Source organism: Muscardinus avellanarius, assembly GCF_963383645.1.
Source record: "Muscardinus avellanarius genome assembly, chromosome: 7".
Lineage (NCBI taxonomy): Eukaryota > Metazoa > Chordata > Mammalia > Rodentia > Gliridae > Muscardinus > Muscardinus avellanarius.
The window spans coordinates 31,537,277-31,551,310 of NC_137793.1; the positions used below are offsets into that span (position 1 = coordinate 31,537,277).

The following is a 14,034-nucleotide window of genomic DNA, read 5'->3' on the forward strand; positions in this document are numbered from 1 at the left end:
GATGGTCTCACCAACAGCTTGAGCTGGTGGGCATCAGGTGGAGATAGTGATGGCCTGATGTCCTCGGATCGTGCATCGATGTACACACTGTATGGAGCCAAGTGAACTACCTGCATCGAGATGACTACACTTGCTTATTAAACATGCATATTCCTGGGACATACCCCTGACTGACTACTGAACCAGAATCATTAGGAGTTGACACTGGAGAGTTCATGCTCAACAAGTCCCCCAAATGATTCTCTGCATGCCACCTGGGAACGCCTGTCCTAGAGCGGGGCGCCTCAAACTCTAGTGTGCCATCAAATCACCTGGAGAGCTTGAAAGAGCTAAGGACTCTCCAGAGAGCCTGATTCAGATGTCTTAAGTGGGGCCCAAGAATTAGCAGTTTAAACACTCTCACAGGTGATGCTGATGCTGCTGATCAGTGGCACATACTTTGAGTTCACTGTGAAAGAATTCCTAATTCCTTTACCCAAGAACTCAGATATGATGGTAGGTAACTCCTAAAATGGTCTCCAATGTGTCCCCATCTCCTGGTATTCGTGCCCTTGATAACCATCCCCTTTCTGTGTCACCTGGTCCTGGTGACTCACTTATAATGAATAGAATAGGCAAAATTGAGAGGCTCTTGCTTCTTCATTTAGGTTGTGAAAAGAGTGACCTAGTTCTCTCACTCCCGCTCCTGCTTCTCTCTCTTGCTTCTCTGATAAAGCAAGCTGCCAGGTCGTGAACTGCCCCTTTGAGGAGCCCACATGGGGAACAACTGTAGGCAACCCCTGGCCATCAGCCACTGAGGAGTGGGCTCCTGTCATTAGCAACATGAGGGGACCTGGGAGCAGATCCTTAACTGGCTACAGTTCCAGCTATGCCTTGACCTCAGCCTTGAGAGGTTGAGCCTCTCGAGACCCAGTTAAGTCACTCTTAGAACCCTGCCCTACAGAAACTGTGGGGTATAAGTGTTGTCTCAAGCCACTGGATGTGTTTGTTGCATGGTGATAGATAAGAGGTGCTTTGTAAAGGAACGACCTGACATCAGAGACACCTTGGTACTTAACACTCCCTTCAACCCACCTCATTTGTCCCCATGATAAAGGAGACAGAATGTGTGTGTGAACATAAGTGGTCAATATTTAATGATGTGAACCATTTACATGTAATTTGTCATCATTTTCTTAATACTCAATTTTCAAGCCTTGGCCCTTGGAAAGCTTTGCTGCAGCTTCTGGGAGGTTCTGCAGGAGCCAGCCTCAGGGCAAGATGGAGGTGGTGGATCTCTGGCAGACTTCATGCCCTGAATATTCCACCAGGCCAGGCTGAGGCTATATCTCTTAGGCTAAGAACACAGTGAATTCTCTCCTGCCAGTACCCCGGGATCCTGGGAAGCGGTACCTCCTTATTTTTTGTGGTACTGAGGGTGGAACCCAGGGGCTTTTCTACCTCCAGGATACACTCCTAGACCTATTTTATACTTTATTTGGAAACAGGGTCTCACCACTCAGTAGCTGAGGCTGGCTTTGAACCGACACAATCCTTCTGTCTCAGCCTCCCAAGCGCTGGGATTACAAGCGTGCACAACCACGCCCGGCTTACCTCCTTTGGTTTTGAGGAAAGAAAGGAAACTGTGGGTTCTTCCAGTGCCAAGGGGAGGGATTTCCCTGAGAAAACCGGTGAGAAGCACATATCCCAAACTGTTTGCCTTTACACCAGTGATGTGCCTGACTTCCTCACTGAGGGAGGCAGAAAGGGAGGGAGAGAGGAAGGCTGGTTTCCAGGGAACAGGGAAGGTTTCTCATTTTCCCTGGAAATGTGTGCCAGGAGAGTGTATTTCGGAGGCACTTTGTGGAAGGGCCACAGTCACCTGGAGGAGGCTCGAGGCAAAGCCCTGAGCTGGGGCTTCTCATTACATCCCTGCCATCTGCTCCTGTGCAGCAGAAAGGGTTCCCTCTCCTTCCCAGCTTCTCTCTTCTCCTCCTAGAAGAAGGGGGCTGGGCCAGGAAATGATCCAGAACCCTCCCCATGAGTATCTATGAGCCAAGAGCAGGGAAGGACAGTTCTCAGGGGGCCAGGCTCCCACCACTCAGCCACCATGCCCTCCCTGAGGAGCTCCCCGAGGGACCGCTGTGCCATAGGGTGCTCCCGTAGATGCTGTCCAGCCTGCTCCTAATGGTGGCCTGCAGCTCCTCGTCACCCAGCAGGACCGCAGCAGCCAAGGCCAGCAGGAAGTATGCGGTGGCATCGCAGGCATCCTAACCCCACGGTACGGGTTGGGGGCAAAGAGGAGACAGCATTAGCAAACACAGCAGCACAGGCTGGAGGCAGTGCTGGCAACATGAGCTTTCTTCTGCCAAACATTCTGTCCTCATGTCCTGATCCTCAAGGAACTCCTTCCTACTCCACTGTGGCCCCAGAGATACTGCTCAGCACAGTGCCCTCCTCTGCAGGCATGAAGGCAGTATCTTACCCAGGCTCAGCCAATCATTGCCCTGGACACAGTGCTTCAGGGATGTGTGCATGACCCAGACCTGACCTCTCCATCACTCTCCAGGACTTTTCAGTGCAACCAAATAGGAACAATGGTCCCCCATCCTTCTGGAGGCACATGGGCTGCAACCTACTAGTCATTAGAGGGGGAAGAAGGCCACGAAACACAGAGAAATAGAAACTTACAGAGCCAAAGGACACAGAGGGAGGTGAGGAAATTTATGATGATTTGGGGGTACCAGGGTCTAGAGTTCCCTAAAACTAGATCTAGAGCCCAGATTCCCAGTTATGTAGCCAATACATTGCCTGTTCTGCCTAAGGCTGTTTGGGTTGAGTTCTTCCCTTTGAAATACCTAGAGTCCTTGGTTGATGCGATCAGGCTGGGGTCCCTGCACCATTTCCTGGGAGCCAGGGACTGTGACAAGAGTGCTAAGGAGTCCTTTGGCTCCCCTGACCCTTCCTACATGACAGGGATGAGAAACAGATGCTTCTTTGGGTGAGACTCAAAAAGAGATATCTGGTTCCCATTATCCCTCATAAGTCAATAATTAATTCAGGCCAGAAACAAAGTATGGCCAATTAAAAAAAAAAAAAAGGAGCAGAGCTGCCCTCTGGGTCAGACAAAGGCGAGACTCAGAAGTCACAGACTAAGAGATTAAGGGAGGGGTTGGGGAGAACAAGGACTTCTGGCAAGGGGAAGCCAAACTTGGGCACAGAGTTCCAGGAGGCGCAGTTCTAACACAGAATTGCAGATCGCTAAGACAGTTCTAAAAGTGTCTGATACATAAGAAGTTCTAGATTTAACTCCAGCCCAACAAGCAGGAGAATCAGGCTAAAACCTTTTCAGAACCTACATTCAAGGATTCTAACGCTCTTATTTTCAGACATACTGGTATGCAGCCACATTTCTCATAAAATAGTTTCATAAAACTTTATAAGAAATGAGTTGCAATTGATCTATAACATTTTGTGGACATAAAATTAAGTATTCATTTTGATTTTGATTTTGATTTTGATTTTGGAGCCTGGAGATCTCTCTCCCTCTCCCTCTCCCTCTTCCTCTCTCTTTCCTTCTCCCACTCGGCAGGGTTCATATGTTTTCATAGGTCCTCCAGGGATTCCCAGTCCAGGCACTGTTTCCAGAGCATCTGATAGATAAAGCAGCCATAGTAAATATAGTAGGGACAGGAGAAAGACCAGCTATCACCACATTAGAGATGGGACACTTTTGAAGTGTTCAGTGGGGCTTCGTGGAAAGAGACACTGCAGACCCACTCCCCACCTGAGAGCCAAGATTCCTCACCATGATGCCTTGGGTCCTTGCAACTCCACCCCAAAGGCTCCTCACCAGCTCCGGGTCAGGGAAGAGTGTGGTGAGTTGGAGCTCTTACATCACCTTGCAAGTCTGGCTCTTACCTTCAGCTGGTAGAAGGAGAGTTGGCCCAGGCGATAATACACCTTGGCATAGAACAGCGCCTCCTGAGGACTCTGCAGCCAGGGCGGGCAAAGGGACAGAGTCTTTAGGTAGCAGTCTTCCGCCATCTCATACATCTGCAGCGAGTAGTACACCGTAGCCAGGCGGTGGAAGGCCACCAGCTCCTGCTTCTGATCTCCTAGGAAGTGAGAGACTGAGAGGGATTGCCTGTGGCCAGCACTCGGCAGCCTCTCCTCTTTAATTCACTCCATATCCGTGCTGCAGGTCTCCTGATAACAGAGACTATGGCTGAGGCATGGGAAACAGCACAGAGGGTTCTCACCCTACGAGGCTCACTGCTTCATAGAACACAACCAGTCCTTAAATAATCCCAGAGATCAAAAAATGCAAAATTGTACCTGAAAAGAGTGCTATAACAGAAAATGCAGGGCTTCTGGGAGAAGCCAAATAGAGTATGTGTGCTGGACAAGGTTTTCTGGGGTGGCTCCCTAAAGAAAATTATTTGTGTGTGTTTGTGTTTGTGTGGTGCTTGGAACTGAACCCAGGGTCACTCTAACACTGAGCTATACCCCTGGCCCTATTCTATTTTTTAATTTTGAAACAAGGTCTCACAAAGTTAAGGTGAACTGGCCAAGAACCTTTGATCCTCCTGTCTCTGTCTCCCCAGCATTGAGATTACAAGGGTACACCACTGCGTCCAGCGAAAATGTTCTTATTACAGATGAGACTGTAATTAAGGATTGTGGGACAGAATTATTTCTAAATCCCTGTGATGAGACATGGTGACAAGTTTAGTTTGACAAAGCAGCTAAGAAGTCCTTTCAATGAATAACTGTATAACAAATGTATTTTTTATATAAAAAATCTCTAAGAGCTCCTTGGGCCGCCACCCCATAGCCTTCACTCCCTAACTCCTTTGCGGACTTTCAGTCTCACAAATGCTACAAAGACACCATGTTTTAAAAACATGGTTTCTAATAGGTCTGTGATTTATTGCTTTGGGTTTTGGTGGATTTTTTGTTTTAATAATTAATCACTTTAATACAAAAATGACTTTGTATAAGGAATATGTACAAGGTGACTGTTGGATGCCATCTAAAAGGATTGCTTAATATCTTCAAAGCCAAAAATCAATAATAATAATAATAACAATGAAATAATGTCCAGCTGGGAATGGTGGCACATGCCTGTAATCCCAGTATCTGGGAAGCTGAGACAGGAGGATTGCAGGTTCAAGGCCAGCCTTAGCAACTTAATGAGACACTTAGCATCTGCGTGAGATCCTATTTAAAAATTCAAAAAGTAAAATAAAATAGGGCTGGGGGTATAACTCAGAGGTAGAATGCCCTTAGGTTCAATCCCTAGTACCAAATAAACAAATTTTTTTTTTAAAGTAAGTCAAAGGACAGAAATTCTCTGGCATGGAAAAGCCCCAGAGCAGCACATGTAAGAGGTGTGAACGCAGGCTCCTGTGGCTCCTGACCAGAGAGGGATGGAGGGTGCAGACAGAGCTGCCTGGGGCCCCGGGGCCTTTCCTGAGGTCAGCAGACAGTGGCTGCGATGAGTTATTCTGCAGTAAAGAAAAAGGCAGGGAAAAGAAAAGGAGAGCTCTCAAGTGCAATTAGACACTGAAGTCCACCAGGTCCACATTAGGCACCCTTGAAAATGCCCAGATGTCCCTTCTAGAACAGTCTCCAAAGACGCCATCGACCTCTATATCTAATCAAGCCTTCTCTAATCAAACCTGCTTTTCCTCAAGCCCCAACATTCAAGAGCAGGTTTCTTAAAAGCCTTTTTTATTCTGCCTTTTCCCTGGTTGCACGACTTGTAGCATATCGCTAGTTCTTGCTATTTAACTATGTGTTGTTAGTTGAGCCAGTGGGAACCTGGCCTTCACTTACATTTTTGTTCCACGGGAAAATGTACTTGTAACTAACAGCCATTTAAAAGCGAAAAGTCCTTATGTTATGGGGCCACTGTTTATGCATAGGATAAAATACCATTTACCTTACCTGCAGGAAATAATATTAACTTTGATATGATAATGAGCGTGGTACAGGTAACAGTGATCAAGGACTTACGTATCTAGTACATGGTCATCCAATCAACTGCAGCAGGTGGACACTATTTTTAAGCCCACTTTGCTGATAAACTTGAGGCTTTTGGAAGTTAAGCAGCTTGTTTCATTAAGGTCTCCCTAAGAGGTGGGCCTGAGCGTTGAACCCATGAAATCTGAAGCCAGAGCCAGTGTCTACCGCTTCATTATCCATCTGTGATCAGCGTTTAAGCCTCCCACTCCTCCCACTCAATATGCCTGACAGCTAGGACCACCTACCTGTGACTATGCTCAGCCTGGCAGCCAGTGTGGCAAATTCCAATGCCTTCTCATAGCCCTGGAGGCTGATCTGCAGCTCTGTCAGCTTGTTGAAGATCCGGAGTTCAGTTCTCAGCGCCTTCATCCTCCTTGCTAAAGGAATCGCCCCTGCCTGAGGGCAGAGGAACAGGACCCTTAGTCTTCAAACTCTCAGGGGCCTGTCCTCGCCTGGCAGGGGCTGGGCATGGCAGGCTGTGTTTCCAAGCATACCTTCATACTTTGCCCAGACGGAGGAGGTTGAAGGACTCAAGGTCATCCGGCCTCCTAACATTGGGGCAGCTGAGATCAAGAAAGGGAGATGACTTTTCCTTAGGCCATCTAGGTAAAATCACCTCTGGACTCTCTGGACACCCACAGCGCCAATCCATTGAGTACACACTGCAGTTTGCACGTCATGCCTGACAGTGCTCAATGAACGTCTATTTCTGTTATTTTTATTACGATGGACTTTCAGGCAGGTCACATCAGCTCTCTGAAACTCAGTTCTCTCATCTTCAAAAATCCATACGAAATAAGTGCCTCAACAGACAATCAGGAGAGGCTTCTTATCTCCCCACCTCGAGCCCACAACATCCTGAGTGCCCAATAATGTTTGATGATTAAATAAATAACCTAGCAAGTGGATGGATATGCAAATAAGTGAAATTTGGGGATCAAATAGGAGAGATTCCCCAAACTTCAGTCAGTGATGAACAATTGATGTATCTGCTTAATACCTGAACATTTAAGTTAGTATTATTTTTTAAATCCACTCTTATTTTCCTGCCTCAGTTTTTGAAATAATATCTATAAAATCATGGTATTAATAAGCTGGTATTAAACGTTTCAAATTTTATTTCAAATTTAAAAATTTAAAAGAATACATTGTAATACATGCTTTATAAAAACAATAAAGTGATCCTTACACCTGTTTAAATAATTTCCCACCATGTCACCAGTTGGGGACACTGATAAACATAGAAGTAGGTTACAAACTGTAAAGTGCCATCAGCCAAGAGATAAAATCATTATGGTGTATTATTCCAAGGAGGATGATTTATCAAGTCCCAAAATGACTGAGTTTATCAGATCCTTCTCTAGATTAAACAAAGGATGAGTAAACAAGCACTGGACCAGGAAGGGAAAAAAAGAAATACATGCAATAAAAGGGAAGAAAGACCTGGACCACTGGGCGTGGTGGCATACACTTATAATCCCAGTACTTGGGAGGCTGAGACAGGAGGATCACGAAGGTTAAAGCCAGTCTCAGCTACTTAGTGAGGCCCTCTTCAACCTAATGAGACCCTGTGCCAAAATAAAGAATAAAAAAAAATAATAAGGCGGGGGTGTAGCTTAGAGGTAGAATATCCCAGGTTCAATCCCCAGTCACACACACAAAAAAAGACAGACCTGGGCCAAAGCCTAGTGTGGCTTGTCCACATTTGTGCCAGGGCCTGGCTCTGCACACCGCACAGTCCATGACTTACCCGGTAATACTCTACTGCACGGTGCCTGTGGCGGGTCCCATTGAAGAACACATCACCAGCTTCTTCATAGAGTTTGAGAGCCAGGGAGGGCTCCTCTGACTTCAAGGCTGTCTGGATGGCTGCCTGGTTGGAACAGAGATGCTGTCAAAGGCAGAGAGAAGGGGTTCCAGATCTCCAAGGCATTGGCAGGAGTAAGATCCAGAGCTCACCTAGTTCAACCTTCTGCTAAAATCCCCCAAATCTGGGATTGGTGGGTACACCAAATGCCTCTGGTATTTCTCAACATAGTATTATAGTTTTCTTTTAATGGTACAAGAAGCGATTCTAGCAGTATGTAGGAAAAAAGTTATGTTTCTAATAGTTGATTATTTATTTGAATGTGTTTCAGGATAAAAAAGGATTAATGACATAGCACACCAGTGATTGCAGATAGCATTATTTAGGTTAAAGCTAAGTGTAAAAAGCTAAGTTGATTCGAGGTTGAGTCAAAGGAAAATAAGTGAATTATGAAGGCACGTGGTCAGAGCAAAGTCACGCGAACTTAGTGTGTAACTCAACAGCTAAGAATGGAAATCAGTACCCTAACCAATGCCTGCACTTAGAGACTTGGAAAAACACAGAACTCCTCCAAGTTCACACCCGTAGTGGCAAACAAATGCTGTACCTTCCAGCCCGTGTCCCTCTCCCAGTCCCTTGACCTTTGAGTTTGGACATCAGCCCTCTCTGGTTTTGACTAGTCACTTTGAGTACAGCCACCTCCTGGTGGCCCAAGTGAGCAGACCCCACAAACCTGCAGGTACAACTCCACCAGCTCGTCTTCCTGCAGGAGGTAGTGGAGTCGCCCGGCCCCGAGCCAGGCCTCTGCAGCCTTGTCTCTCTCCCCCAGGTCGATGAATATACGCAGGCTCTCCTTGATGCACGTGAGAGACTTCCTGAGGGACCTGGGAGGCAGATGTGGAGCTCTGAGCCAGAGGGATCACAGGGGTTCAGAGGTCACTCAGCGCAGAAGGAAAGGAGCCTGATCACAGAGAGGTTAGAACCTGATTTGAATCTCAGCTCTTCTGGCTCTGTGACCTTGAGAAGTACAGACCCTCTAGCCCCTTGGTTTCCCCATCTGTTAAATGGGTCTGTAACTGCACCTGCCTGAGAGGATTACTGTGAGCACTGAATGAGATAACAATATTAGAATTCTTGGAGTAGTGCCTATCACATAGTTAATGCCTGATGAACTTTGAAATAGTGGCTATTATTGTTATGTCAATCTTTGGACTGAACTGTAACTTTTTTGCTCCTAAGCACTTAACACACAGTAGATACCAAATGTATGTTGATGGAATGCGTTCATGAATGAGTGACCACAGTGGTAACTTTAAATCAAAGATTTTGATATTTAGTTAAGAAGAGAAATCAAGTAGAGTGAAAGTTTTTTTTTTTAAACTGGTGCTTTAATTATTACTCTTTCATTATTTGAAAACCTCAACTATTTGGTACTCTTTAATGACTTGGAAAATTGTATTATGCAGAAAACTCTTCTCCTGTGACAGGGATTAATGAGGAAATGATGCACAGATAATGTGGCGTTTCACAGATTCCAAGTTTAAGAACAGGAAGGACAGCGGGGCCTCATCTAGACAGTAATCCTCAACCCTGGCAGCAACTAGTCACCTGGAAGCTTTTAAATCAACCGCACACCAAACCACGCAATCCACCCCAAAGGGCTGAGGTGTGTCATGCCAGCCGGAACCCTCAGCTCCCTGGGAGCCCAGCCCAGCCACCCGTGTCTTGTCAAAGCTGCATGTGACTGTCTGAGCTAGTATAACCACCCTTATTGTAGAGAGGACACAGATCCAGAGATGAAAAGCAGTTTATACAAGGTTGCACAACACATTAGGGAAAGATCCAGGCCCATAACTCCCTTCTCCGGAGGCCCAGCCTAAGACTATCCCATAATACCCTCATCCCTCAGTTTTGACTCCTGGCCCAGCTACACCAGCATTACCTGGAAAGCTTCATAACACTAAATATCAGTATCCCTACAGTTCCAATCCAGGACTGGCCTAATTTCCAGGAGAGTGAAGTGTTACTAGAGAGTAACACCAGCCCTCCTGGCACTCTGGCTTCCTGTCTTGCTGTGCTTTCTTACCATCATAATGTGTTCAGCCATGCAGCCTTCTCCAGAGCTGGGCTGGTGATGGCACTAGTCCCTTGAGTATCCAAAATTGTAAACTGAATAAACCTCTTTTTTATGTTACCCAACCTCAAGTGTTTTGTTGTACCAATGGAAAACTGATTAATGCTCCCAGCCCATCACAGCTTCCCAGCACTTTCTCCACAGTGATGGAAACAAGCACTGTCTCTACTGATGACGTCCTGATCTTTTTTAGCAATGAGTTAGTGCTGATCCTCTGGGGAATGCTGGCAATTGGTCCATGAAAGCACTTGGAAGAAAGAACTCAGGCTTTCACTGAGTTGTCACTCCCCTGTCCTTGATATAAGATGTGTTGGCCTCCAGGATGGGCACTAGCTTCTCCCAAGTACTAGCAGGTCAGATTTGCTGCTGAGAGGGGGCCCTGAGCTGAGATTCCCACCTAGTGCTGAGGTGGTCTCTGGCCCCCTGATGGAGCTACAGTAACCACAGGCCTCTTTCACTGTAGAAAACCCTGTATTTTCTCCCCTGCTCTGCAACCCAGGACCTCTGGCAGGGTTAAGAGAGTCAGCAGGCCTGGCCTCCTCTGCTCTCCGCATCTCACTGGAATAGTGAAGACAGGGCCCATAAATCTCATCATGATCCTATTTCCTGCTGTGTTTTTGTTTATTACCATTTGCTGTCCTGGGATGTCCTGGGCTAAAGTCGTTTCCTCCAGACCCTCAGGGAACAGGGTTTGGATTTTCACAGGCATTTGTTTCTTTGATTATAGAAGAGAAGAGGTCAGTAATTCTCTCCAAAAAACACCCCATCAGGGGAAGGCAAGACTTACCGCCACTCTGTAGCACCAGCCAGGTTCCAGGCAAACGAAAGATTTTCTAATGACATTTCTTCTCACCAAGATCTACATGGGATCCCTGATCTCCAAGACAAAGAAAAAGCACCTTGTGGTCTGAAATTGGGAGGTGGTCTCCAGTTTGATTTTTTTCCTATCACCCCTCACCACTCCTCTAATTTGTATGTGGTTATACTGTGTACAGCCACAGCTGAGCCATTGGCTTGACCTGGAACAACCCAGAGCCCCAGGCCCTTCAGCTACCACCTGCAGACTCAAGATCTAGGCTGCCATTCAAGCCAGAAGTGAAGAGCACAGCTGATGGCTTGGCAGGGATCACTCATGTGCACTCCTGCGGATTCCATGCCTGTGCCCTGCCACGATATCTCCTCTCCTTTCCAATCCTGATTTTTTCCTTTTTCTCGTTTTTTTCTGTCCCCAAGTTCAGTCTCTGGGACTCAGCCCTTGTTTCTTCCTGCCTGAGCATCAGCAATGAGCCGGTGGCCAAGTGACCTCAACACACCTGCATGGATTCTCAGACATCCTCCTACCAACTCTGAATAGAGGATCCCAGGAGTCTTCCCAGCCTCTGGTCAAAGCCCAGCCTCCGCTAATTGCTTCTATCCTGTTATTCAGGAGTCAGGAGGCTGTGACCTTCTGTCCAGTGTGGGGCCATGAGCTTCCAATGCCTCTCATTTCGTTTCATAGAAATTCTAAAGCAGCAGGATTCTCAGCTCACTTTGCAAATAATGAAACCACAACTTCCTCTGACCATTTAAAAGCTTTATTTTGAGCTCTCTGCTGCTTTTTCTTAGAATAATAATGGTACTGGCAGTGTTGTGATGACCTGGGGCTTGTTGAGCATGTCGCATGGCTAGATGGCCTACACGCACAATTTCATTCAATCACCACAACAGTCCCAAGAGGTCAGAATAGTATTATAGCCATTTTATAAAATGCAAAAATAAGGCTCAAGAGCAGTAAGTGACTAGGACCAGGTAATACACCCTATTTAAACAAGCACTGAACCCTAGCACTCTGAACCCATACTCAAGCTGGGCTTAATCTCTGGCTCAGATATCAGTATGAGAAGCCTTTTTCTTCCTTTGGCCATTTCAGAAACCCTGAAGTTGTTAAGTGTGTAAGTGATTTTAAATCCTAAACACAATGTTCTCATCTGTAAAGAGTGGTGCAGTAGTGTTACCACAGCCTTGGTATCAAATGAGGATGTAGCAAAAGCAACTGTTTCCTTATTTAGGATTACAGAAGTGTTAGAGATTAGTCATATTAGTTATATTATATTAGTTATAATAAAGAATCAGATGTTAAAACATTTGTTTCAGTTTCACAGAAATAAGAAGCATAAAAAGAATAAAAGTTGCTGGGCATGGTGGCGCACGCTTGTAATCCCAGCATTCGGGAGGCTGAGACCGGAGGATCGCGGTTTGTGGACAGCCTCAGCTACTTAGTGAGGCCCTCTGCAACTCAGTGAGACCCGGTTTCAAAATGAAGAATAAAAAATAGGGCAGGGGCTGTAGCTCGGAGGTCGAATGCCCCTGGGTTCCATCCCCAGACCCGCAAAAAAAAAAAAAAAAAAAAAAAAAAAAGAAGAATAAAAGCCAGAGGTAATCAATTCTAGGCTACTATTGTATTCACGTGCAAAAAAAAAAAAAAAATATATCATTCCACAAAATAATACTGTGGCTCAAAATAATACTATGCACATTTTTTTCTGGCACTTACCACAGTTCACATGATATCTTTGGTAACTCTTCATATAATGTCTGTTTCCTGTACTATTGTGCAAGCACTGTGAGCTCAGGGACTGTGGCTCCTTTGTACAGTTTCCTAGCACAGTGTCTGGGCTAAAGTCAATACCCAATAAGTATTTGTTAAATTGGTTCAATAGAGTCACAAAGTTCACATGGATCCTGCCTGGATCAGCTCTACAGCAAAATGTCAGTCATCTAGTGTTTTGTCATCCAGACAGAAGACGAGACCCACAAAGGCCTCTCCCAGTGAGACTGAAAATCTTTACCAAAGCAGGTTCTGCCATTTTCACCTGGAAGGCAGAGAGGACATGACTCCAGAGGTGTTACACAAAGGGACAGCAAAGCACATGCCTGGAGGCGGAGCCCAAGTTCTCAGCATTTCCTTGCCCTCTCCTACCTCTAACTCTAGAGGAAAGCCTTGGAAACAAGAGAAATTTAAATAAGCAGAAAGGCAGCATTGGAGAGTAAAACCACCTTAAATTGAAAAGCCAGAGATCTGGGCTAAAGGCAGTGAAGCCAATTGGTGTAATGAGTATGGACCGATTACAGACCTGATGGAAGATGAGGCCGTGCTCATCCACACTCTCCCACGAGGCTCACTAACATGCCATCTGCACATGCTAGTATCTAGGAAGAGCAGGCAGAATACAGGCAGAGCACTTAAGAATGAGCACTGCGGAGCAGGGGCTGGTGAACCACTGCCCTCGAGCCATGTACAGCCCTCCACCTGCTTTTGTAAGTAAAGCTTTATCGAAGCACAGCCAGACTTGTTCATTTGTGTACTGCCTGTGGCTGGTTTTGCACGGCAACTGCAGAGTGGACTAGTTGTGGCAGAAACTGTCTGGCTCATGAAGCCTACGCCATTTGCTATCCAACCTTTGAATCATGTTGAGTCTGTAGAGCCATCCCTCCAGATGGTGGCCTCATGCCTTCATTAGTGCTCAGCCCTCAACAGTCTTTCTATCTTGGCCCTGAGACAATGTAGAGCAAGCGTGGCATGCTCACTGGTTGTTTCAGTGACCACCCCACTTTCATTACAGATGCTCACTGCACTGGTCCAGGGCCCACACCCGCCACACACACCCTTACTGCACCTCCTCATCCCCTCCTAAGTGACAAGTTCCAAGTCCCTCCGCCTATATCCAGTTCATCACCAAAATCATCTGTTAGATCTATACAGTGTTTTTCAAATGGGCCCCATTTTTCCATAGCTATTGCTGTTCCCTCCACCTGAAGCACCGATCTCTACCCTTTTCAATGTTCCAAAATCTTCCTCATGCTTCAGGAGTCTCCTGAAATACTTTGCCTTGAAGGATTCTTCCTTGACACATCCCCAGCCTTGGCTGGCAGATCTTCCCCTTTCTCTCCAGGTTAATACTGCTTCCGTGAACTTCCTGCCTTTGCTTGCTATGGCTTTGAGCTTTGTGAGAATGGAACTCCCTCGAGGGGAGCTGAGTTGAAGAAATCTGTCCCTTACATCAAGACCCACTCAATAAATTCCTCCTAGAAATTAGTGCCAGAA

The 14,034-nt window shown here is 46.2% G+C and overlaps 1 protein-coding gene across 1 annotated transcript in view; it reads right to left on the reverse strand.

Annotated features, from left to right (window-relative positions):
- Positions 1-2,080: 2,080 nt before the first annotated feature.
- The window catches only part of SH3TC2 (SH3 domain and tetratricopeptide repeats 2), a gene marked incomplete at both ends in the record, with an annotated part of 61,153 nt that continues 49,199 nt past the window's right edge, over positions 2,081-14,034 (reverse strand). Inside the window, 5 exons of the mRNA XM_080699571.1 lie at positions 2,081-2,249; positions 3,881-4,097; positions 6,255-6,405; positions 7,760-7,882; positions 8,550-8,700. Of these exons, the coding sequence (XP_080555697.1) occupies positions 2,081-2,249; positions 3,881-4,097; positions 6,255-6,405; positions 7,760-7,882; positions 8,550-8,700 (811 nt within the window). The remainder of the gene's footprint in view (positions 2,250-3,880; positions 4,098-6,254; positions 6,406-7,759; positions 7,883-8,549; positions 8,701-14,034) is intronic.